The sequence below is a fragment of the Suricata suricatta genome, chromosome 1 (assembly GCF_006229205.1).
Source record: "Suricata suricatta isolate VVHF042 chromosome 1, meerkat_22Aug2017_6uvM2_HiC, whole genome shotgun sequence".
Taxonomy (NCBI): Eukaryota; Metazoa; Chordata; class Mammalia; order Carnivora; family Herpestidae; genus Suricata; species Suricata suricatta.
In genome coordinates, this window is record NC_043700.1 from 23997206 (window position 1) to 24023457 (window position 26252).

A 26252-nucleotide genomic window follows, 5' to 3' on the forward strand; every position below is an offset into this window, starting at 1 on the left:
GAAGGTTCTGGTGATAAATCTGTTGATGGCCATATGGGGTTTCCCTTTCCTGTAATAGATTTTTTCTTTTGCTGCTTTTAGGATTCTAAATTTTTCCATTTGAGTTATAATGTATCTTGGTGTGGACCTCTTTGGGTTCATCTTATTTAGAAGTCTTTGCTTCCTGAATCTGGAAATTTTGTTTCTTCCCCAGGTTGGGGAGCCATTATTTCTGCAAATAAGTTTTCCTACTCTTTGTTTTCTCACTTTGGGATCCCTGTTCAGGAATTTTTATTGACCTGCTTTTTTCTTTTAATTTCCAGTCTAAGTTTTGCTTATTTTCCATGGTTGCCTGTATTATAGCCCCATTTGTTCTTCCTTAATTTTTTCACTAGTCCGTATGTCACTTTCCAGGGTTTGCTTTGTGGGGTGTAGTAGGTGTTAATTAAAAGAAAAAAGGGAAGTGGTTCTTTGATTAAATGACTTTAGGGAACTTTGGGTTAAACCAAGTTAAACAGGTTTGTTCAGAAGTTCTCCCAGTTTTTGCTGTATTAACATGACAGAAGCATTCAGCTTTTGTCAAAGTTATTTATAGAGTATCTGGGAAGACTAGCATCTTTGAAAAATTGTTTTAGAAAATCTACCCTATTACAGTTGCTGTGTCCAGTCATGATGTACTCCTCAATATCCTCAAAACATGCCATATTATTTATCACCTTTATAGTGTTTTTTACATTGTGGCTTTATTTAGAATCACCTTAGGTGCATGGTAAGCATAAACACATGTTCACCACAGACCTTTGGAATTAGAATCTCTGGAATTCAGGCATAGTTTTACAAACACTCAGTGAGATTTTTGTGCACTGTGAAGTATGAGAGTTTTGAAAATTTTCTCAGGCTCCTGATGCCTCATGCATATAGCTAACCTCAGTATATCTTCTATTAGGTTTGTCTGCATATACCTTCTAGCCCATTGATTTAACAAAAACTTGTTTACTCTTATGTGTTTTCTGACTGTTTTATATTTGTTAGTGATATCTCCCTGGAGACATTGCAGACCTTTTTAAGGGCTTACAATTTTGCATTTTCTATACTACTAGATAGCCTTATGTTTCTGTAAATATTTGTTTAATAAGGTCAGGTAAATGCAAAGCAAGTGATACTTTGAAATGTTTTTCTCCTAGTACACATTTTGTAAATTGTGGTATCATTTACCTATGAAATGCATGGATTTTACAGTCCAGTGAGTTTTAAGAAATTCTACATCCACGTAACAGCATGATGTAAAATATTGTCATCATGCTAGAAAGTTCAGTCATCCCCTTTCAGCAAATCCTATCTCGCTGCTCCCACAGACAGCTGCTGTTTAGATTTTTATTACCAGAGTAGTTTTGCCTGTTCTAGAACTTCACACCAGTGGAACCACACAGTGTGTGCTCTTTTGTCTCTGGGTTTCTTTTGCAGATCATGCCTTGAGATCTATCCAGCAATATTTTTCTTGTTCACTAAGCATTCCATGGTAGGAACACACTACAATCAATGGTAGTCACTGTTAATGGTGATTTTCATTTGGAATGTTACCACCTGCTGCTATGAATCAACATTCTTGTACAAGTCGTTTTGTGGACATAAGTTTTTATATCTCTTTGGTAAATACCTACTGGAATTGCTGGGTTCTAGGGTAGGTGTGGTTTAATGCATTTTTTTTAAACCAGGATAAATGTAAAACCATACAAATTTTAAAGGGAATATTGTTCATTAAAAGGGATATTCCTGGCACTCCTACCAGACAAGCACTTTTATGTATATTGATTATATCTTTTTATTTACATTGTAGTAATGATTCATGAATAATCTGATTTTAGTGAGTTTGAGAGAGACAACAGAAAAACTAAACCTCCACATTTAGACTTTAAGAAATGCTCTGCTATTCATTTAATAAGGTAAATTTGACAATAAAAATCATTTGAGTCCAATTCATTTCCTTCTAGCCAGGTTCTTCCCTAGCTTAACCTACCATGGGTTTTTTTTGTTGTTGTTGTTTTTAGTTTAGATGTATTCCTGATAGAAGCACCCAGAAATTCTGATAGGACAGCTGCCATATGGTGCTCCTACCCAAGATGTGGGCCATTGTGGCTGTGAGAAGCTGAATTCAGCATAAATACATGAAATTTTAAGAATTTTGTAATTAGTTCGTGTAAATACTGTAAGTCCAGCCTTAAAGTGTACTTTGGGGTGAACTATGAACCGTTTTGATAGGATAGGACTCACTAATATTCAGAGGTAAATATTTTCTACGACCCTTGAGATTTCTTCTTTTTATGGGGCACCTGAGTGGCTCAGTCAGTTAAGTGTCGGTTTTGGCTCAGGTCGTGATCTCATGGTTCGTGAGCCCTGTGTTGGGCTCTGCTCTGACAGTGTGGAGCCTGGTTGGGATTCTCTCTCTCTGACCCTCCCATACTCACACACTCTCTCTCCCTCTCTCAAAAATAAGTAAACTTAAAAATCTCTTTAAAACCCGACATTAAAAAGTCAGTTTAAATATTGGGTACCTTCTCAGGCTATAGTCATCTGCCTCTCCAGTACCTGTCTTTTGAATTATTTGACATGATCTGACCCCCTTTAGGCACACCTTGGTTTTACGAGACTTTCGAATGATTGGCATTTCTGTTTATTGTTTAATCTCTTCTTCCTCTGCTCATTAAAACAATGTCTGCTGTGAATTTTCTAAAATTTCTTAGTAACTTTGTTAAATTATCCCTAATCATACATTTCCCACTACTTATATTTCTCTTACAGATTTTGTGTGATTTATTGTCACCTGAAAACTTAAAAGAAGGCCTAAAGGACTCTTCCTGGAGTTCACTGCCATGTATTAAAAACAAACCTTTTGGTTTTCCTTTAGTAATGGATGAGTCTCACTCTGCCACGGAGCTTAGCCCACAGCAGGTAAGGGCGAGGAAAAGATTTTCATGGGTGGAGTGCATCTGTTTCTTTACAGGTTAAGACTTTCAGTCTCTGGGTTTCAAGAAATAGAATCTATTAAGCATTGTCTGAATTGGATTTTGTAGGATTTTATTTTAGCCTAAACTTATGTAAAATCATGTGTTCGTTAATCACAATTTTAGGTCACCTGAGTATCAGAAAACTTCTGGTCTTGTGGGATATGTAGAATGTGGTATTTATTTTAGCTTCCTCAGGGTTAGAACAATCATATTAGCATAACCGCATCAGCCTTGTTACAACACGACAGCTTGATGGCTAGGGCTATATTATAATTACTGATAAAAGGATTTATTTATCAGGGTTTTAGAATTAAAAGGTGGTGCATGTAAATAGTAAAATGAACACTGTGAGACAGTGGAATTTCATTTCAGGTGGTTTGTGGTGAGAGCAATATAGTACAGAAATATAGTTTCCCTGGTTTATTGTACTTCTGTAGAATGAAGAACTACCAGCGGTCACTTCAGAGCTTATCAAAGGAAGCTTAAACCGCGCGTGGTCAGCACAGGCTATCAATTCAACAGAAATGCCTGCCAGAGAGGACTGTTTAAAAAGAGTGTCCTCAGAACCTCTACTCTCTGTTCAAGAAAAAGGTGCTCTGCTGAAAAGAAAGTTGTCTCTTTTGGACCAGGATGTGATTGTAGACGAAGATGGGAGAAATAAGCTTAAAAAACAAGGAGGTAAAAATGTCACTATGCTCATTTAGAACACATTTATTTATTTCTAATGGCCTTAAACTTTTTCCTAAAGATGATAGTCCTCTTTGTTTTAATAGAAACTCGCAATGAAGTCTGTACATTTTCATTAACTTATGGTGACATCCCAGAAGAATTAATAGATGTCTCAGATTTTGAGTGTTCTCTCTGCATGAGGTAAGTGTACAAAATTTTATAAATGATAAATATTTTATATTACCAAATAAAATACAGAGTACATCTGTCACTTTACATTGCCTATGATTAGAGTAGAACACTGGATCAAAAGATAGGAATTTTAGTTCTACACTTACCTTTCACACATTGGGCAAGCAGTCTCTGAACAGTATTTGGGTTTTCATTACTTAGAAAGTGGGCATTTCCATAACCTATATTGCATGTGTTGTAAGAATCTAATGACTTACATATTAAGGACTGTCTAGGAAATTATAAAGTACTATAGAAGTTATACATATTATTGAAACTTAGATACATTCATGGTTTTAGGTTTGGGTAAACATTCTAACGTGTTGTATGTATAGGATTCTGTCTTTTTATATTTTAACTATAAAGTCCTTTTTTAAGTAAAGCTGGATGAAGATTTCCATTATGTAGAATGCTTGTATTTGTAGCAGACTAATAGTTTTGAAAGACAGGTTCCATTTACTTGAGTTGTGGTGGAGTCCAGGTGACTCAGGAGACCTGGTGCTGGCCACATCAGGCTGGTGAGAACTAGCTGTGTTCTCGGCAGGTGTCTTACCTCTGAGCCTAGACTGCTTCACCCATCTGTGAGGTGAGGGCATTAGACCAGCTGATTTCTCAAGTACCTAACAATACTTCTAGGAAATTCAGAAGTATCATGTTTCAGGAAATAATTATAATGTAGGTAAAATTACTATTTTCTATATTGTTCACTACTTAATGGTATTAAGCCTAATATTTCTTTACAATTCAACTGTAAAGTTTAGCGGGTTATTTAAGGAATTTTATATGGTAAGGCTTTTATAGGCTTTTTAAGAAATAATCTACTCCAAAACTAAGCATTATTATATATTTTATGTTATTTATTTTGCACATAGTCTCTGAGACTGGGTATTTTACATTTATCGCACTTCTCAGTTTGGACCAGCCAGGTTTCAAATCCTTAGTAGTCCCATGTGGACTGTTCCATTCATTAGGATAGCTTTCGCCCCTTGGCAGGGTACCCCTGTTGATGGAGAACTTTTAAAAGTTTCAGGAGGGGATAATTGTATGTGCCTCTTCCTCTCCTGTCTCTTAGACCCTCCTTCTTCCTCCTTAAATAGAGATTGGTCTTCTGGTTCCCATTATTTGTTCACTTTCTCCAGTGGATAGTTTAATGTGAAAACTAACATGTATTTTGGTTGATTTCAGGTTGTTTTTTGAGCCAGTAACAACCCCTTGTGGACACTCCTTCTGTAAGAATTGCCTTGAGCGCTGTTTAGATCATACACCGTATTGTCCTCTCTGCAAAGAAAGTTTGAAAGAGGTAAGCATTTGTGTATTTATCTGCTTATTGATCTTAAGCTTGGCAACACTGATTTGTTTTCATCCCATAGAAATAGAGTGATTATCTAATGTTCAGAATAAATTACATTATGTATGCTAAGTGACCAAGAAGAGTAACCTTTCATTACCCACATACTAGTGCTGGAGAAATGTGAGTTTGAAGAGCATGGGGAAGGGGCCCATCCGGGAGGGCAAGCCCCATGTACTTCATTTTTTTTTTTTTTTTTTAACACAGTGGGACTTGGTCAAATACCTGGTCTAGAATTGGTTCCATTTTAATTAATGACAGTATTAGGAAATCCACCTGCCATCCACCATCAATAATATCCTAGATTTCAGCCGTAGTCCTGCCTCCTTAACCTGTGGAACAACTCTGTCCAATAGAATTTTTTGCATTGATGGAAATTCTCTGTAACTGTGTTGTCCAGCATGGTAGCCACTAGCTACATGGGGCAGTTAGGCATTTGAAATATGGCTACTGTGACTGAAGAACTGTATTTAAATTTTTAATTTTCACTTAAGGCACATGTGACTGGTGGCTACCCTTTGGGCAGCACAGCTCTAGAATATGGTATACTGGACCGGGGAGAGAGAGAGAGAGGCCCAGCTTCCTGTACCCCTTGTAAGGTCAGCCATCAATGCTGCTAATAACCTGGATTAGGGATATAGCTGGATCTCAGTGCACATCTTTTGTAACCAATGGGAAGACAGCATTTTCCCATTCCTGCTTGGGTGACCTCACCCCATAAGGTGGGGCCCAAGTATTATAATTCTAGGTCCCAAATACAGCCATAGTATTGATCAGGAGAGTGGTCCTATCTCTTGGGGGGTATGGGGGGGGTGACAGGACTGCTTAAAGAAAAAAAAAAGTCTTCCAAATATGGATAAAAAAGGATGTGATAAGCCACTTTGCGTTTGAATGTACATAGTTAATTCCAAACAGCTCTGTACAGATATACTAGCATATGTAATAGTATATGTGCATTAAATACATGATATGAGTCTTCCCTAACAAGCCACTATGTAAAACAGAAAACCATATACAGAATTTTCACAAAGTCCAAAAACCTAAGACAAACTTGTTGTTAAAGAGTTTGTTAGTTACAGTTCTGCCACTATACTTCGTGTTTTCAGGTGAAGTACTCTAATCATGTTGTCTTCTGTGTTTCCAACGTTTTTAGATAATCTGAAAAAAAAAAAAGCCTATTATAGAGTAACAATTAGATATGTGGCTTTAAATTTAGAGCTCTCTCACCTTAATATCTGGAGTTTGAAGGAAAAAACTATATTATTTAAAAACACAACCAACATACTGTTTGGAAATAACTTTATTCTGTGTCCTAAAGATACCCTGTATAATAGATAAACTCTACATATAAATTTAAAGAGCCAAATTGATATACTCTATAGTTTTATGCTTTTCTTGTCATTTTCTTTGGTTCTTCTTTCATTTGAATATATTTTAAAGATTGTTTTTATAGCAGCATACTTTAACATTTCCCTTTTGTCGGGTATATAAGTCGTTTTGTTCTCTTTTTATATACCATGATTTGCGTCCTTGACTCTACCTCCTTGGGATAAATTTCTGGAAGGTGAATTACTGATCAAAAACCATGTATTTATAAAACTCTTAAAACGAATTGCTGGGTTCCCTTGTTCCCCCAGAAATACTGTACAAATTTAGATTCCTATTTCACAAAATTAATGCACGAGTACTATATATTATTATATACAATCTATAGCCCAATGGTTTTCAGAATGTGTTCCCCTGACCAGTAGCATCGGTATTACCCAAGAACTGGTTAGAAATACAGATTCTCAGACCCTGCTCCAGAGCCACGAAAGCTGCAACTCTGGGGTGGGGATCAGCCATCCTCATTGTAACAAGCCCGATTCCTGCTACAGTTTGAAAACCACTACTATTACCTGTTTCCCAGCCTCTCCCATATCCTCCTCCGTTCCTTGTCGGATAATGAAGAATAACCACAGATTAAAAGTATGGCTTCTCTTTATCTTGTGATTGTCTCCCAACAATCGTTCCTCCCTAATTTTATTAAATTTATATTGCTCATTTTCTTGTTCCAAAGTTCTGTGCCCACACTCTGACTCTGGTCCCAGCCTTCTGCAGTTTTTAATTTACCTACAGAAATACAATGTCCTTTTTGTCCACGGAATGTAGCGCAGCGTGTGGTATCTGTCTTTTATATGATAAAGGCAGTAAAAATGGGGTTCTCGGGAGACAACAATAATTAAGGCAGACTTCAAGAAAAAGGTAAAGTTGGAGCTGGACTTTGCAGGCTTCTCCCAGGCTGGATGGAAGGGGCTGGCCTTTAGCAGTTGTAATAGAGAATGACACAGACATGCATGAGTGGCTGTTTTCCAGAGTGTGAAGGGACTGGTACGGATGTGCCATTTTAGAGAGAATTGGGGGGTGGATTGTGTAGGAAAAGCAACTTCTTGATAAGGGTCTGAGTGACAGTAGGTGACAGTGGAAGGAAAACTAAGGAAAAATCTGGAGACTCTGCCACCGAAATTGGGACAAAAAAAAAAAAAAAGGTTAGTTTCGCTTTTCCTCCATAAGGCAAGTGTATTTTTTTTATCCCTTAGCTTATTTTTTTTCTCAGTTAAAATGCTAGTCTGAAGTACCCACGAGCTGTCAGAAAGTGGCCTTTGGTATGGGGCAGGGCGGCCTGCTGCCCAGAAAGGATTCGAGGTTGTAGCCGGACGAGGGACTTCTGTGTGGTGCATTGTCTACCCCACAACCACCGGTCTTCAGTGCTTTGGGGCAAAGCCTGCACAGGCCGACCTGGGTGGCATCATCGCTTATAATGTTCTCCCTCACACATTAATTCAGAACCGACGGTATAAATATGTAATAAAGGCTTTACTATATTCAGTTCAACTGTTTTGCCTGTTTTCTGCTGTAGGAGAAGTACTGGAGTGTAAAATAATACTGTCTTTTAGTATCTAGCAGATAGGAGGTACTGTGTGACACAGCTGTTGGAAGAATTGATAGTGAAGTATCTGCCTGATGAGCTGTCTGAGAGAAAGCAAATATATGATGAAGAAACTGCTGAGCTGTCACAGTAAGTTTCTTCTCATAAAGTTAATGTGATCAAGCTCCCAGCCACCAGCCTTTAACACAGTAAGGAGCGACCTTCCCACAGCAAGCTGGATGCCGTCTCGAGTTCAACCCAGTCTAGCCCAAGGCGTGTTTTCAACAACTATTGGTCAGGTTCCCTCTCCTCTACAGACAGAAGTTTTTAAACGTTTATTTTGTAACTTCCAGATGTCCCACTGGGGGTTGTTGACTCAGCTCTTTGCACTGCAGTGGTAATTTCAGTGGAGGAGGGATTTCCTACAGGACCTCAGGCAGTGGAATTGGGAACTGAACCCTCATGTACTGGGCAGGGTTAGCGGAAAGATTGAAGATAAATGGCCTGGATTGGCAGCTGGCTTTAGCCAATGAGAGGTTGGGAAGTGGGTGGGACTTTGAGGCCTGAGACTGAAATTGGTAGGAGTGACTTAGGGGCCAAGGTCTCAAATTGTGAAGATTGACTGGTAGCAGATTAAGTTAGCGTCAAGAGGTAATTTAGGGACAACATGGGACAGACCGCTACTAAGAGCGAGCATGTAAGGGCCATTTGGGGCTGGGGAGGTTGGACCTGGTCTTGTTGCTCTGGATGCTTTCTTCCTACGTTCTTTTCCCTTCCTGTCTTTCCCTCTTGCTCGAGTCTCTTTAGATTTCTTTCCTGGGTGTTTAATTTCTTAACTCTCTTTCTTTCACTTGAAACAGAACTGCAAATTTTACATGCTGTTTTTACATAACGTATTTTGGAAAATAATAGAAGCAAAAAGTTATGTTTTCTTAAGAAAAAATTGTATTTGCGAACTTTGGGCCACTGGCCTTTAATAGAAGAATGCTATCTATTCTCTCTAAATGGGTACTGATTTGTCTTCCATGGAACTGGTATTTCATTGTGATTTTATGATAGAAAATGTTCTGATAGGAGGATCATGAACTTTCTTGATCAACACTGCCAAAAGCTGGTTACAAGAAAGCTGCAGATAAGCTTTTGAAATCCTAACTACAGTGGCTGCAGTCGGACTTCCAGCAGGTGAAGTGGTAACATGAGCGGGGCCGAGCCTGCTGCTTGCTAACAGGGCTGTTTCTTCATGGGGTGCTCGTCCTGAGTACTCATTCCCTGTACTTCAGAGTTTGCTGATTAGTATTTCCTGTCAGCGTAAGAACGGAAGAAAAAACCAAATGGAATGCTGTGATGGTAGATTACACATTTTTAAAAGAGGAGCTTAATACTTACATTACTTTTACATAATTATGTCTTTTTGAAGAAAAGCTAGAAGATACTATGAATTAGGGGCGGGAAAGGTCATAGTCTATAACCCAGAAAGGATCATTTGTATATGTACATTTAAAACAAATGTGGGATCATTTTAATCACATTACTCTATAACCTTTTTTTCCTAAGTCAACCGTGTATGTATATACACACACACACACACACACACATATAAATATGTACACATACGTATATCTTAAAATGACAATCCAGCATTTGATTTTATGGTTATGTCCATAACTGTAAGGATTTTACTAATCCCAAGTTTTGGTTACTGTACACAATGTTACGGTGAACATTCAATTTTTTCTCGAAGTTTAAAGGATATGAACTTTTTAAACTGTTTGCCAGATTCTTCCTCAGTGTGGTTGTACTCTTTCAAACTGCCCTTGGCACTGTCAGTGTCTTTGCCAGATCTGGACGTTACTCTTGTCCTTAGTTTCTGCCAATGAAAGATTTTCTCTAATTTTCTATAATTCTAGTTAGAATCATAGACTATGTTACTGAGTTATGTTTTCAATACTGAATTTGAAAATATTTTAACACACTAGGAATTTTAAGGATTTGCTTTTCTTATTATCTAGAAGTAAGAGTATTTTATGGGTAAGAGACTAACTTATTTTAAACAGATCAATACAAAATACTAACTACTCTTGATTCATAAAGATACTTAGCTCTGTATGATAACCTGGTATGGTATCAGATTCAGTTTCATAAATAGATGCTGATGAGTGTCACGAGCTTCAGTCATTTTTGGGGTGTGCTCTCATGTATGATCATGAAATTTTCTTCTTCAGCTTGACCAAGAATGTCCCAATATTTGTTTGCACTATGGCCTACCCCACTGTGCCTTGCCCTCTTCACGTATTTGAGCCAAGATACAGACTGATGATTCGAAGAAGTATACAAACCGGAACCAAACAGTTTGGGATGTGTGTCAGTGATCCCCAGAACAGGTGTGTTTTTGAATAGTTTTGTGCATATCAGAACTTGCTTTGAATAGTGAAAACGTGCATGCTGGTTACTTGAACTTTGCTATTAATCAGAATTTTTCTTTTAGTTTTGCAGATTATGGGTGTATGCTACAAATTAGGAATGTACATTTCTTGCCTGATGGAAGGTCTGTGGTTGATACAGTTGGAGGAAAGCGGTTTAGGGTTTTAAAAAGAGGAATGAAAGATGGATATTGCACCGCAGACATTGAATATCTGGAAGATGTTAAGGTATAAAATGCCTCATCCGCACACCTTGGTGTACTCTGTCCTCGGCCTCACACAGGCCTCCAGACTGAGACTGTAGGCGCCCACAGCAGTCTTAGGAATGTCTAATAATTTTGCCTCATCTTTGTGATGATTTCTTGTCCCTTCTGGAAAAGCTGCTCCAATTTTAGAAGTCTTTATTTTCCTTAAAGTTCTGCCTACTTTATAGCCAGCTCCTTTTTCCATCTCACACACTCCTCATTTTTGTTGTTCCTTGTTTTCTAGATCCCATGGTTTGTTTCCTAGAATTTTGTAAGGATGCAAAGTAGAGGTTTTCTTTTTTTAATAGTCTTAACAAGTCACAAGTTTATTTCCAGCTCACGTCAAGACCAGTGCATGTTAGTATAGTTCTATAGTCATTCCAACGCCAGAAGTCTTCAAGTGAATGGCTCCTCTACCTTCTCATTAACAAAATTTACCAGTTTAATCATAGTTAAGTTTATAGTTCAGTGGTATTAAGTACATTCACAGTGTTGTGCAAAAGGCAGGTGTTTTAGTTTTCATTTCAGATCTTCTAGCAATAAAAGGGATGTGTTCAGAGTTCCCTTTTTTTTTTTTTTTTTAATAGTGAGTCATTCTTGAAGTCTGAAAGGCTGAGTCAGGCCTGGTATTTGTTCAGATGAGTTAAGGTATATGAACAGAGCACTCCCTGGCACAGAGCGAGTGGGACAGAAGTGTGTGCTACAGAACTCAATAGAAGATGCAGGAGTTAATGCTCTATTTCATCTCCTGTGTTCTGTGAGACTAATTCTGGCTCTGAGGCTGCAAGGCAGATGCATTTAATTTTATGTTTACAGTTTGGTGATCTGAAGGGTGCAAGGAGCAACGATGAGGTAGCCACAGTCCTGGCCTTTATAAAAACTTCACTGCCTAGTTTATTCTATATCTTTTGATAGACTGGTTTTCTATGCTAAATTTCTTATTGTGTTTTGACCCAGTTCCCTGGTAAAGGGTATAATTACGTTTGTTCTCCTTCCTAGTACTGCTTTCTGCCATGTCATCTCTGCCTTAAACCTCCCCAATCTTCCCTTTTATTGCAGTGACGATATTCTTTTCTTGTCCCACTTGTTTTCAAAAGCCATTAATCCATAGAGACAAAAAGGAATTCCAAATTCATGTAGACCTTCATCTGAGAACTCGCGCTCAGCTGTGCCCTTCCCAGCTGGAGGCCGGCAGTAGGCTTCTACAGTACCGCGTTCCTTCATCCACCAGGCCATCACGCCTTGTCTCTCTTTGGCCATTGGCACTTTGTGAGGCAGAAATACATAATATATTACATAAGAATACTCTGATCCAGCACTGAAATTAGGACTGCCAATTTTTAAATTTTTATTTTTTCATTTGTCTGGTTAGTGATAGGGACAGGAAGACTAGATGCAAGTCTTATGGACTGTTGTGTTTCTAGGTGGAGAATGAAGAGGAGATCCAGAACCTCCGACAGCTTCATGATTTGGTGTACTCGCAGGCCTGCAGCTGGTTTCAGAATTTAAGAGACAGATTTCGAAGCCAAATTCTTCAGCACTTTGGCTCAATGCCTGGGAGGGAGGAAAACCTTCAGGTATGATGGCTTTGATATTGTTTCCAAGAGTCTCACTGTTTTTTAATACTCAAATTAAGGGGATTTTAAAGTTTTGGTTTTCCTTTTGGCACAGCCTTTCCTTTGTCCCCATGGTCTTTAAGTTCATGACCATATTTCCAGAGCAGTGGTGTCTGCTGCTGTTTGTAGGGAAGGGGATGGATAGATCTGAGGGGTCTGTAGCTGTGACTACACAGAAGGAGAAAGCCCCTCACTGAGGATTTGCTCAAAGGAGTGATAGGGAATTAAAAATGGGAGATCTAGGGTTTCTGTATTTTATAGAAGTTTTTTTTTTTTTTTTAACCTCTCCTGTGTCTCTGCATGTTCAGTACCTCACTCCTCCTGGCATTAGTGTTCTGATGGTCTTGCTCAAGGACTCAGGGTTGATGCCTAAGCTTAATCTCATCAGTACATCAGTGTGCTGTCAGACGCACAAAAGCAGCATCCCTATTCTGGAAAATCTGATAGGTCTAAAAGTGTCTCAATGAGTCTAAGCGTTTTGAACTGTTTATGATCAGACAGTAGATTTCATAATAAAATGGCTATAAATAAATATATGAAGATGGAGAGATAACAGGTCCGACTGCGATGGACACTGCCTCTCATTCTGGCTTTCAAATGTTGGCCTAATCTGTCTGAATCCCCGTTGAGTCCTTCACCTGAACCTTAAATTATAATAACAGATCGTCTCCAAGTTGAGCACTCATTCAGTGTCATACATATTTTCAGTTGCTCATGTTTGTTTTATCCTGGTTTCCTAAATCTGACTAAACTTTTAGACAGAAATAGCCTTTTAAATGTAAAAACTTTCACCACTCTCGCCTTTTATGATTCGGTCCTCTACCACTGCTTTGTTAGTATTATTGTGAGTCTGGACTTGGGTCAGTGAAACCAAAGCAGCCACACTCATGTATAATCCAGGCAGGGAGGGGGCGCTGCGGGATGGAGAGCTGGACCTCACAGGAGGAGGACAGGGTACCTGACCCAGGGGAGCCCCGTGCTTCTCAAGAATTTGCAGGGAAGCTTCTGGGTTTCTTAGGAGTACGGAAGGTACCCACCAGTATCTCAGCCTGAAGCCGGGTAGCAAGTGCTTCTTAAAGAATTCTCTGGAGACTGTTGCCAAGCGTTGCAGATTTATAGGAACCTTCCAGAGAACAATGGCTTCTTCTCTTCCACATTTCACAGGATTATTCCTCTCCTTGGCCAAGTCTAACCCAGAACCGTGTGAGGGAGGAGATTCTGGGAAAGGTTTCTGAGCTCTCTGAAATGTAAGCAGCACGGGGCAGTGCTGCTGAGAAGACATAGTACACGAATCCGAAAGGCTAGAGGCAGCTCACAGAGGTCAGCATTGACCTCAGGAGCTGCTTTGGTCATTCTGAAACTTCAGGTCTCATGTTCGATAAGAAGCAATTTGGGGTGCAACAGAGATGGCTTAAAATTCTTTTGTATAAATTCCAGGTTCTTTCACTGGCCAGTAGTCAGCCCTTGCAACATTAGGACTTCAAACAAAACTAGAGGCTGAGACCTTTTCTTCTGTCTTGCCTAGGATTCCATGGTTCTTTGAAGACCTTTTTTAAATATTAATGTTTTATTAATGTTTTATGTATATATTTGCAGGAAGTAGTTCTTAATTAGGATAGTTTTGCCCCCGTGGCACGTTTGGCAGCCTTATTCTTTGACAGTTGGGAGATGTATCATTTCCTATACTTAAAAAGTCTTTTCTAACTTTTGCCCTCTATCACATGAAAGGTTTCACTCCTCATGAAATTGGAGATATTTTTCACTGTCACACTGGGAGGTGCCATTGGCATCTTACTGGATAGACGTCAGAGACACTGCTCAACATGCTACAGAGCACAGGGTGGTTCCCGCAACGAGGAGTCATCCATCCCCACGTGTGAGTGGCCGGAGAAGCCATGCATTCAGGCAGTGCGCTGCAGAGGACAGTGTGGGCCGTGTTAGTCAGGTCTCAATTTCAGTCACGGACAGTTTACATTTCTGATCTTAAGTTTCCCCATTTTATAGGGGCACAATAGCCTTCCTTACATGATCGTTAAAAGAGTTTGAGGTACGATCGGATACATAGTCAAGCGCTCAGTGAAGACGAGCTTGTTGGTGTGTTGCTGTTTGTGACATAGTTGTATATTGCATTAACATTATAAACTGTTGGTTATTTTTAGGCGACCCCTAATGGACCCGCGTGGTGTTGGTGGCTTCTTGCAGTTCTTCCCGTAGATCCCCGATACCAGCTGTCTGTTTTGTCAATGAAGTCTTTGAAAGAACGGTTGACAAAGATACAGCATATACTGACCTATTTTTCTAGAGACCAATCTAAGTAATTAACTGCTTGGATCTTCCTTTAAAATCAACCTGATCTGGCTGTGATGACAGCCAGGTTGTCTGCTGCCTTTTGCACATCCAGTGCTGGTTTGAGAAATGTAATGAAACCTTTTTTCCTTCAACCTCCTGAATCATGTGGTTCTGCAAATGATTACCTTCAACTAGGACTTAGACCACTAAGAACTTGCACAGAAAAACACGCACTGAATGTGTGTTAAACCTCTACATTGTGATGAAGTTGCACTATGTACCATATTCTAAAACGAAATGAGAACTGTGTGTATGTGGGGTGTGTGTGTGCGCGCGTGTGTGCATTTTCTCTGGCTTTAAAATTTTAAAAGAAAAAAAAAAAGCCATAGAGAGCAGAACTTGCTGAGGGTTTTTCTTGCCCAAGTTTACAACAATAGCGACACAAGTCTTTGCAAGTTGAATTTGCCTCAGATTTATCTGTCCTAACGCTTCTATTTGCACAAGTATGTGAACTATGGCATTGAGTATCACTCTTTGTTGGAAATACTGCTCTTGCTGAACTATCTTGACCATTGACTATGACACAATTTCTTATTTATGTAAATACTTGCATCCTAGTGGCCAACGGGCTTTGGATGCAGAACCTAGAGCCAGTTTTCAGGAACAATTGCAAACCTGCCATGGTACTGTGCATCTATTCATACAACACTTAAAACTGTGAAAATATGGTTTACATTTAACTGTACATAAAGGTAAATGGAGAACTCAATTCAGTACCAGTTAGTTTGTACATTTTAGGGGGCTTTTCACATCAACTGCCCATCTATATAATTTATAGTTTGACATGATGTGTTTAAAAAAACTTAGTATAAACCCATTAAGGATCTGGGGGAAGAGAAGCAGCTTAATGTAGAAGTAAGCTTTTAAAGTACGTTTTATTTTTTAATTCTGGTCTTGGTGCAAATGTTAGGTATGCCTTATTCATATCACACTTAGATCACCATGCTGTGACATGGTTTATATTCATGCTGCCCTAGATACTTTTGTAATTATTTGTTGCAAACTTGTGACTGTCCCTATTAACTTTCTTTTATGTAAGTACTTTGTAAAAGTTTCTTAAACTTTTGCTTTTGCTTATTTAATTTTGAATAAAAGCTAAATTCTTAATTTTTTTTCTTAAATTTTAGGCCAGTACCAAAGATGAGTTTTGCTTACTGTTTTATGACATGAAACCTAAGCTTATAGCTTTCAAAAAAAAATTTTTTTTTTTTGCAATGTCTAAAGGAAGCTTCAGGTCTTAGAACAGTTCTTTAAAGTATGATTTTTCAACATTTAGAAAAGCCATGTCCTTTGAGGATAAAGAAAATTTTTCATGTTTGCCATTTCCCAGCTAGGATTTTCTAGATAAAATAAGTCATTTTTAATAGCAAGTACTTTTGTAAAAACATTCAGAAATGACTGCCTAGAAGACCACCCTTTGTCCCCACAATTACACTAGTTGAAAATCTCCAGAAAATGCTGTCTAAGGAGTGGGCCATTCCTCCAAAGTTCCCTCCCCGACAGTCCCGAAGTGTTCAACGGTCTTTCCTAAACCACTGCCTGCCTGTTAGGTAGTGTCCGGAGGGCGGCCTGCATGCGGCGTTTACGTGTGGTTCTCAAAGCGTGTGTCTACCCAGTGCCATTTGTGTGCGCCCACAAATGGGCGTTACCTGATCTCTCTCTGTAGAGAGAGAGGACACTAATGGAAATTCATGAGTTTTCTCATTTGACCCTAATTTTGTGGTGTTCTGTTATTCTATGTATATATTTTTACAGCTCTGGATAATTTTTTCCCTAATGCACCTTATATGCCATTTATCTAGAAAGGAAAAAAAAAATATCTGACATTCTTACCCTTATCATTTAAGTGACTAAGTTCTGTCACTTTTTTTTTTTTGATAGAGACAGAGCATGAGAGGGGGAGGGGCAGAGAGAGACGGAGACACAGAACCGGAAGCAGGCTCCAGGCTCTGAGCTAGCTGTCAGCACAGAGCCTGACGTGGGGCTCGAACCCACGAACGTGAGATCTGACCTGAGCCGAAGTCGGAGGCTCAACCGACTGAGCCACCCAGGTGCCCCAGTTCTGTCACTTTTCAACATTTCAAGCCAGAGTCAAAGTAGCTAGTTGTTGGTTTTCTCATGTTACTCTACTTGTCTCTGCATGTCCAGATGGTCCTTTTAAAAGGTCCAATTCTGATACCTTCACTCAATGAGAACTCTGAACTCCATGCTTCCTTGTACATAGCTAGCGGCACTTACAGGCGATAACTGAATCATGCATGAACCCTCACGAATATTATGACTGGTCTCTAGCACTTCAGACAGATTTCATAAGCTGACCACTGAACAGAACTGAAATAAATGCCCATTAAGAAGGGAGACTGGATAAAGATGGTTAGAGCCATAACCTCTGCCTTCTCTTCTTCCCCCAAATCCAACAAAAATGACAGTAAAGAAAATGAAATCTCATGACAATGTGAAAACAAAAACCCCATCTATTGACAAACGCTTTTGAGGAATTTCTGAGGTCTGGGAACAGGATTTGATATATAGAAGACTGAGGAGACCACAGCTTTGCTGAAGTGGAGGAATCTACCCCAAACTAGGGGAAGGTCTTAGAAAACTACAGAGGAGTTCTTGGGGAGACCACACCTGACCTCGGTGGGTCACTGGACTTCTTCCCTACTTGGGCTCAGCAATCGGCAGCAACAGCAGTTGTCCTCAGACCAAATTACAGAATGTGGACATTGGGCCAGAGAAGACCCTGAACCATTAGCTCCAGATCCCCAAGAGGATGGAGAAGCCCTCACACGGACCACCAACCACTGCACCTCCTGTGGCGGCAGGGTGTTCAGTGTTCTCCCACCATCAGAGGCAGGCTGCCTGTGACCGAAACAGCAACCCCAAGAGCACCAACAAGGATCCCAGATGACAAAGACAACCAAGTCCTAGAAATCTGAGGAACTCTAAATGAGACAAACTCCATATCCTTAGAATTGAGGATGTACAATCCCAAAAACAGATCTAGAAATCTAAAAAATGTTCCAGTATCTGGTACCACAGAAGCAGTCCATAGAAGTTTGTTGGATTGGTGAATGAGTCATAAAAATAAGTAGATGAAATAAATAGAAGAATGAATGCAAAGGATGAGTTAATGAGGTAGAAGGTTGAATTACAACCATTTCCAGAACACAATGAGAGATCAGTTAGGCCAAAGCAGGAGAGAAAAAACAGACATGGAAGATGGATTCAAACTTTTGACATCTAATAGAAGCTTCTTAGGGAAAGTGGGATAGATTATCATTTTCGCAGACCTGAAGACACAAATAACCTACTTGATTCCCCAGGGACCAAGTTCATCCATTTAAAGGGAAGCAAGGCAAACTAACACAGAGGACAAACAGAATGGCACTAATTTAGGTGTCTGGCATTGATCTGCAATAAGAGGAATGACCCAATGACATGAATTCAATATGAATTTTCTTCATAAACCGGTGTTTAAATGCCAGCATTTAAAAAACGTTAAACATTTCTTAGAGATAAAACATAACTCTGCTTAAATGGGATCTCTTGTAGACCTGCCTCCAAATAGCTTTTGGCTGTTCACCAAAATTAAATGTATCCATAAGGATTTTGAGGGGTCACAATTAGGGTATTGAGAAGAATATAGGCTTACTTCCAAAATGTAGTAAGTTTAAGCCACGGGAGGGGGGGGGGCTGAAGTAAGCATTCTCCTTGTACAGATGAGAAAATGGCAAAGACTGATGTGTCAAAGGATTTATACAGCTGATATGTGGTAAATCTGTCTTTGAACCCAGGCATCTGGCCTCAACCTCATTGCCATATCAAGTTATAGAAAACATCAAAGAAGGTCAATATGTAAAGAAGGGTCTGGAAACGATTCATCTGACTTTCTGGCAGAGCAGGCATTGCATGTGTCAGGGAGTACATTTTACACCTATGGAACTAGAACTTGTTTGTAGGCACCTCCCCAAGATCTCGAGATGGCCAAATCAGGTTTAGCCACGTGCTTTGGGAAATCGTGTAAATTGCTAAAAATCTTTTTAGAAAATTATGTTGCAATGTATGTATGTATGTATCAAGGATTAAAACGATCATTCTTTGACCTAATCTTTCATAATTCAAAAAAATAGAATCCACATGAATGAGGATATTCTTCTAATGTCTCTAGAACAGCAAAAAGTTACAAACAACCAATGCCTACTATTGGCAACAAATGAATTGTTCGTCTGCACAGTCCAACAAAACTGTAACTATACCACCATTACCATGTTTATTAAGAAGTGGATTTTGTGAAATCAGATCAGCAGGTAATAATCTATTTTTCTTTGGAAATCCTAGATGCCTTCCCTGTAGGGATGACCAGCTAGAACTAATCTTTTCAATCTACAACCACGTTACTCTTGGGTTTTACTATTTAAGATTGTGACCACATAAACCTTTATGAACATCATGGTTCTAATGATAAACTTTTGTTTCAAGTACATGAAAGCTTGAAGGCCTAAAACTGGAAACAAAAGTAGTAAAGAACGATTATATAGGCATATACCTTTAAAAAAAAACCTCCGGGAACTTGGTATTGTTCTTTCACTGTTTAATATTAGGAAATATGAAAAGTAAATGTGGCAAACTATTCTAGTGGTGAAAATGTTGAACAATGGTAGTCTGAGGACTTCCAGGGAAGACGGTGCAGTATGTGGATGTTAAGGCCACTTCGTCCCCATGAATATACCCAGGTACCACAAAATCAGGGTGAGTAATCCAGAAAATGGCCCACAGGTCCACACAACAAACTCCAAAGCTCAACATTGGAAGCAGTATTGAGGGCAGAGACAAGGTCAGGAAACCGGGGGACCTGGAGACTGTCTGCAGGAGGGCGGGTCTCTGCAAGTGCAGGAGAGGGAGCAGTGCAGACCCCACACAGCAGGAGGAATTCCCCCGAACACTGGTCTTCGAAAACCAGAGGGGCCTAGCATCACCAGTTTGTACTATCAGTGAAGTAACACCTGGAACTTGAACAAGTTCTACTTTGTGGGCGCTACTTTGGGAGAGCAGGAGTACCACAGGAAACTGTCCCCATCCTTAAAGAGCCAGCAGAGCAAACATCCACAGAGATACTGCCTAGGAGCAGCCATTTGAAAAAAGACTGGTATATACAGGGAGGAGATTTATTTACTAATCTCAGAACACGCACTCTAGGGGCAGGATCTTTAAGAGACTTCTCCAAGAACAAAAGAGCTGGAGGGTACTTTCCTTCCCTGCCTCCCCTCCCTCAGCCTAGATACAGACACCTGCTGAAATCTGTACGGCTCCAACGGTCTCCACCTCGTTGGCTCACCGTGAAACCAGCCCCCATGTTCTCCTAGAGACCCGCCCCCTCTAACCCACCCTCAGCAGACCACCAAAAATAGTGTCACAAGCCTGGCAGCGTGCAAATAGGACCAAAACCACTCCAAAGTGACTGGAGCCACATGGAGAGAGGACAATAACCACACATCGGTTTGACATTGGTCAAACGGGTTGGGGACAGACATCTGGTTTGACTACAGGCACCGCCCCCCAAAAGCATCTCCAGGTACAACACAGGGAGAGTGCTTTGCAGTTTAGTGCTACCACGGCTCTGGCAAACATCTGTTCTGACTCAAATTAAGCTCTGGGCCACCCAATACTGGCACAATAACAACAGGCACCAAGCCCTGCCCACAACAGACAAAGCCATCGCAGATGACTGAAGTCAAATACAGCTCAGGCACAACAGTAGGGCATGTGCAACACACAGACACCCATGAAGCACCAAGTCCTAGGGACATCGCACTGCAGGCCACTGCTTGCAAGAGCATGACACCTAGGAGACTTTCCTAATACACAGAAACAGACAAAATGGGCAGACAGAAGAATATGCCCCAAATCCAAGAAGAGGACAAAACCACAAGACCTAAATGAAATGGAGGTAAGTAATATGGCTGATAGAGAATATAAACTTATGGTCAAAGATACTCACTGAATTTGAGGAAAGAGTGGAAGACTTCAGTGAGACCCTCAACAAAGAGAAAACAAAAAAGAACCAGAGATGAACTCAATAACTGAAATTAAAAATACACCAGACAGAAAAAATACACTAGAGGAAGCTGAATAGAGAGCAATCAAGCTGAACAAGAGAAGGAAAAAAAAATTTAATTAAAAAAAAAAAAAAAGCGGTACCTGGGTGGCTCAGTCAGTTGAGCGTCCACCTCTTGATTTTGGCTCAGGACGTGATCCCAGGGTCATGGGATCAAGCCCCATGTCGGGCTCCATGGAGCCTAGGTCTCTCTCCTTTTGCCCCTCTCCTCCGCTCACGCACACACACTCTAAGAATTTTAGAAAAAGAATTAAAAAGGTTCTCTTTCTCTCCCTTCCTCTACCCCTCCCCTGCTAGGGTGTGTGAGTGCTCTCTCAAAAAAAAAAAAAAAAAAAAAAAAAAAAAAAAAAAAAAAAAAAAAAAAAAAAAAAAAAGAATAGAATAAAGGGAACTCAGTGATTCCATCCATCATAATAGCATTCACACTGTAGGGATCCCAGAAGGAGAAGACAAAATAAAAGGGGGACAGAAAACTTATTTGAAGGGGCTCCTGGGTGGCTCAGTTAAGTGTCCCTACTTCAGCTCAGGTCATGATCACATGGTTTGTGGGTTCGAGCCCTGCATCAGGCTCTGTGCTGACAGCTCAGAGCCTGGAGCCTGCTTTGGATTCTGTGTCTCCCTCTCTCTGTCCCTCCCTCACTCATGCTCTGTTTCTCTGTCTCAATAAAACACATAAAATTTTTTAAAAATTATTTGAAGATATAATAGCTGAAAATTTCCCTAATCTGGGGAAAGAAATAGATTTGTGGATCTAGAAACAGAGAGCCCCCAACAAAATCAGTCCAAAGAGGTTCACACCAAGACACATAATTAAAATGGTAAAAGTTATGATAAAGACAGAATTTTAAAAGTAGCAAAAGAAAAGTATTACAAAGAAGGGAAACCCCATAAAACTATCAGTGGCTTTTTCAGTAGAAACTGATTATGCCACTCCTTTCTGGCTTGCAAAGTATGGAAAGAGAAAAAACCTGCAAAAAAACCAAAACAAAACAAAAAAAAAACAGTCCATCCAGCAAGGCTATCATTCAGAATAGAAAGGGAGAGAAAGAGTTTCCCAGGGGAGGGGAAATAAAAAGCCACAAAACTTAAAGGAATTCATCACCACTAAACCAGCCTTACAAAAAAATACTAAAAGCCACTCTTTAAGTAGAAAGGAAAATCAATAACGAAGAATAAGAAAAGTAGGAACCACAAAAAAAAAGTGTATTGATAATAATCAAAGATTTCACAAAATAAAGGATGTAAAGTATGTCTGTCTATATAAAAGGGGGGGTGGGAGGAGAGGAGTAAAAGTTTAGTGCTTCTAGAATGTGTTCAAATTTAAATGGCCACTAACAGACTGCTGTATGCACACGATGTATATAAACCTAACGAAACCATTAAATAAAGAAAATGGTAATAGGCATGCAAAAATAAATAAAAAGAAACAGAAGTAGATCACTAAAGAAAGCCAACAAACTATGAAAGAATAAAAGCAGAGAATGAAGGGACAGAACAAAAAAAAAAATCATAAGTAACAAAATGGCAACAACCACAGACCTATCAATAATTACCTTGAATGTAAATGGATTAAATGTTCCATCAACGGACACATGGTGAGGGAATGGACCAAAAAAAAAAAAAAAAAAAAAAAGCAAAACCCATCTATATGCTGCCTATAAGAAACTCATTTCAGACCTAAAGACACATGCAGCCTGACGGTGAAGGGTTGGAATAGCATTTAGGCAAACAGCAGTGAAAAGAAAACCAGGGTAGCAATATTTAAATGGGTCAAAATCTAAACACAAAGACTGTGATAAGAAACAAAGAATAACACAACATGATCATGAAGGGAACAATCCCAGAAGAAGATATAACCATTGTAAATATTTATGCACTCAAAATGGGACCATCTAAATACATATAGCATCTATTAACAAAGTTATTGATAGTAATAAAATGATAGTAAAGCAGTTTAATGCCCCACTTACATCAATGGATAGATCCTCCAAACAAAATCAACACGGTAACAGTGATCTTGAATGATACACTGGACCAGACAGATCTGATATATTCAGAACATTCCACACTAAAACAGGGGAATACACATTCTTTTAAAGTGCACATGGTACATTCTCCATAACACATCACACATTAGGCCACAAAACAAGTGTAAACAAATTCAAAAAGTTTGAAGGCATACCATGCATCTTTCCCAATCACAATACAATAAGGAACTAGAACTAAACCACAAGGAAAACTTGAATAAACACAAATACATATAGGTTAAATAACAATGCTACTGAACAATAAATGGGTCAACCAAGAAATCAAAGGATATTTAAAAAAATACTTGGAGACCAATGAAAATCAAACCAAAATGGTCCAAAATTTGGGGATGCAGCAAAAACTATCCCAAGAGGGAAGTTGATAGCAAAACAGGCCTGACTCAAAAGCAAGAAAAATCTCAAACAACCTAACCTTACACCTAAAGGAACTAAAGAGGATAACAAAACCCAAACAGAAGCAGTAAAAAGAAGGAAATAATAAAGATAAGAGCAGTTGGAAACTAAAATAATAAATCAAATTAATGAAACCAGGAGCTAATTCTTTAAAAGATCCACAAAATGGATAAACCTTTACAAAGACTCAGAGAAAGGACTTGAAATAAGAAACTTCTACCAAAACCACAGAAAGATAAAGATATTTAAGAGAATATTATGAAAAATTATGTAATAAAATGGACAATCTTAAAGAAATGGGTAAATTCCTATAAATGTATAGCCTCCCAAAACTGAATCAGGAAGAAATAGAAAATATGAACAGACCAATTACCAGCAATGAAATTAAATTTAAAAATTCCCAACAAAGAAAAGTCCAAGACCACATGGGTTCACAGGCAAATTCTGCCACATATTTACCAAAGAGTTAATCCCTATTATATTCAAACTATTCAAAAAAATAGAAACATTCAAATTCATTTGATGATGTCAGAATTGTCCTCATACCAAAGCAGATGAAGATACTTCAAGAAAAGGAACACTACAGACCAGTATCTCTCATGAACATGGATGCAAAATCTTAAAAAAAAAAAAAAAAAAAAGTATTAGAAAACCAAATTTAACAATACATTTTAAAAAATCATTCACTATTACCAAGTGGGATTTATTGGGATGCAAGTGTGGTTCGATATTCACAAATCAAATCATGATATCAGTAAGAGAAAGGATTAAAAACATGATCATTTTAACAGACGCAGAAGCAGCATTTGACAGAATATACTGTTTACTCGTGATACCTCAGTGTAATAAAGGCCGTATATGAAAAACCCACAGCTAACATCATACTCAAATAATGAAAACCTGACAGCTTTTCCCCTAAGACTGGGAACAAGAGAAGGATGTCTATGCTCCTCACTTTGATACAATATAGTATTGGAAGTCCTAGCCACAGCAATCAGAAAAAAAAAAGGAATAAAATTATCTACATTGGTAATGAAGAAGTAATACTTTCACTATTTGCAAAGGACATTATACTATATGCAGAATACCTTAAGGATTTCACTAAAACTCTATTAGAACTGATAAGTAAGTTGTAGGATCCATAACCAACATTTGGCAATCCATTACATTTCTATACACTAATAATGAAGCAGCAGAAACAGAAATTAAGAGTCCCAATAGCACCAAAAGAAAATATCTAATAAACTTCACCGAGAGGTGAAAGACCTATACTGTGAAAACAATGAAACATGGGTGAAAGAAATTGAAGAGGACACAAGTGAATCGGAAAAGACTTCATGCTTATGGATTGGAAAAATGTGAAAACGTCCACACTACCAGGAGCAATCTCCAGATTTAATGCAATCCTTATCAAAATACCAGCAGCATTTTTCACAGAGGAATAATAAACCTAAAATTTTTATAGAACCAGAAATAAAAAACAAACCCTGAATAGACAAAACAGTCTTGAAATAGAAAAACACAATTGGAGGTATTGCCATCCCAGATTTCAAGTTCTACAAGTCCGTAGTAATCAGAACACTGTGGTACTGGCACAAAAACAGACACACAGACCAAAAGGACAGAATTGAGAGCATAGAAATAAGCACCTGCTTTAGGTCAATTAATCCACGACCAAGGAATCAGTAATATCCAGTGGGAGAAAGGCCGTCTCTTAGGTAAATGCTGGGAATGTTTGACACCTCCATGCGATAGAATATAACTGGACCACTTTCATACCCCATACAAAAAAATAAACTCCAAAAGGATCAAAGAGCTAAATGTGAGGCTGAAACCATAACAGTTCTAGAAGACAGCACTGATTGTAATATCTATCTCTGATTGGCCATAGCAACATTTTTTTTAATATTGAAAATGTTATCATTTTTATATCACCTAAGGCAAGGGAAAGAAATGCAAATTGGGGCTACATCAACATAAAAAGCTTTTGCACAGCAAAGAAAACAGTCAACAAAAACTAAAAACCAACCTCCTCAATGAGAGAAGATATTTGCAAATAACCTATCCAATAAGGGGTTAGTATCCAAAAATATATAAAGAATGTACACAACTTGACACACACCAAACAAAAAATACCCCCAAAATACTCCAATTAAAAATAGGCAGAAGATATAAACAGCCATTTCTCCAAAGACGACATTCAGATAACCAACAGACACATAATGAGTGATGTTAGATGTCTTTTCATCAGGGAAATGCAAATCAAAACTATGATGAGAGATCACCTCACACCTGTCAGTGGCTAAAATAAAGACATATCAAGTGTCGAGGAAGACGTGAGGGGAAAAAAGGAACCCTCATGTACTGTTGATGGGAATACAACCTGGTGCAGCCACCATGGAAAACACTATGGAGATTCCCCGAAGAGTAAAAATAGGATTACCATATGATCCACTAAATCCACTACTGGGTATTTATCCAAAGGATACAAAAACACTCATTTGAAAAGGTAAGTGCCCTCTTTTGTTTCTTGCAGCTTTACAATAGCCTATGGAAGCAACCCTATTGTCTTTTGATTGATAAATGGATAAAGAAGATGTGTATTGTATTGTGTATATGCATGTAAGTACACACACACACACACACGAGTATTGCTCGGCCATAAAAAGAATGAAATCTCAGCATTTGCAACAACATTATAGTCTCTAGATGGGTAGATCTAGAGAGTTTAATGCTAAGTGAAGGAAGCCAGTCAGAGAAAGACAGAATACTGTATGATTCCACTCATCTGGAATTTCAGAAACAAAACAAGTAAAGGGCAAAAAAGAAGAAGAGAGAGAAATCAAGAAAACAAACTGATGGCTACCAGAGGAAAGGTGGGTAGGGAGATGGGGGGTCATACATAAGTGATGAATCAGTAAAC

The 26252-nt window shown here is 38.8% G+C and overlaps 1 protein-coding gene across 1 annotated transcript in view; it reads left to right on the forward strand.

The window, feature by feature from the left end:
* LONRF1 (LON peptidase N-terminal domain and ring finger 1) overlaps nucleotides 1-15877 on the forward strand; it is a gene marked incomplete at its 5' end in the record, with an annotated part of 33486 nt that extends 17609 nt beyond the window's left edge. Inside the window, 9 exons of the mRNA XM_029950153.1 lie at nucleotides 2779-2928; nucleotides 3422-3662; nucleotides 3758-3854; nucleotides 5070-5184; nucleotides 8169-8290; nucleotides 10363-10521; nucleotides 10626-10788; nucleotides 12230-12382; nucleotides 14581-15877. Of these exons, the coding sequence (XP_029806013.1) occupies nucleotides 2779-2928; nucleotides 3422-3662; nucleotides 3758-3854; nucleotides 5070-5184; nucleotides 8169-8290; nucleotides 10363-10521; nucleotides 10626-10788; nucleotides 12230-12382; nucleotides 14581-14739 (1359 nt within the window). The remainder of the gene's footprint in view (nucleotides 1-2778; nucleotides 2929-3421; nucleotides 3663-3757; nucleotides 3855-5069; nucleotides 5185-8168; nucleotides 8291-10362; nucleotides 10522-10625; nucleotides 10789-12229; nucleotides 12383-14580) is intronic.
* Nucleotides 15878-26252: the final 10375 nt, after the last annotated feature.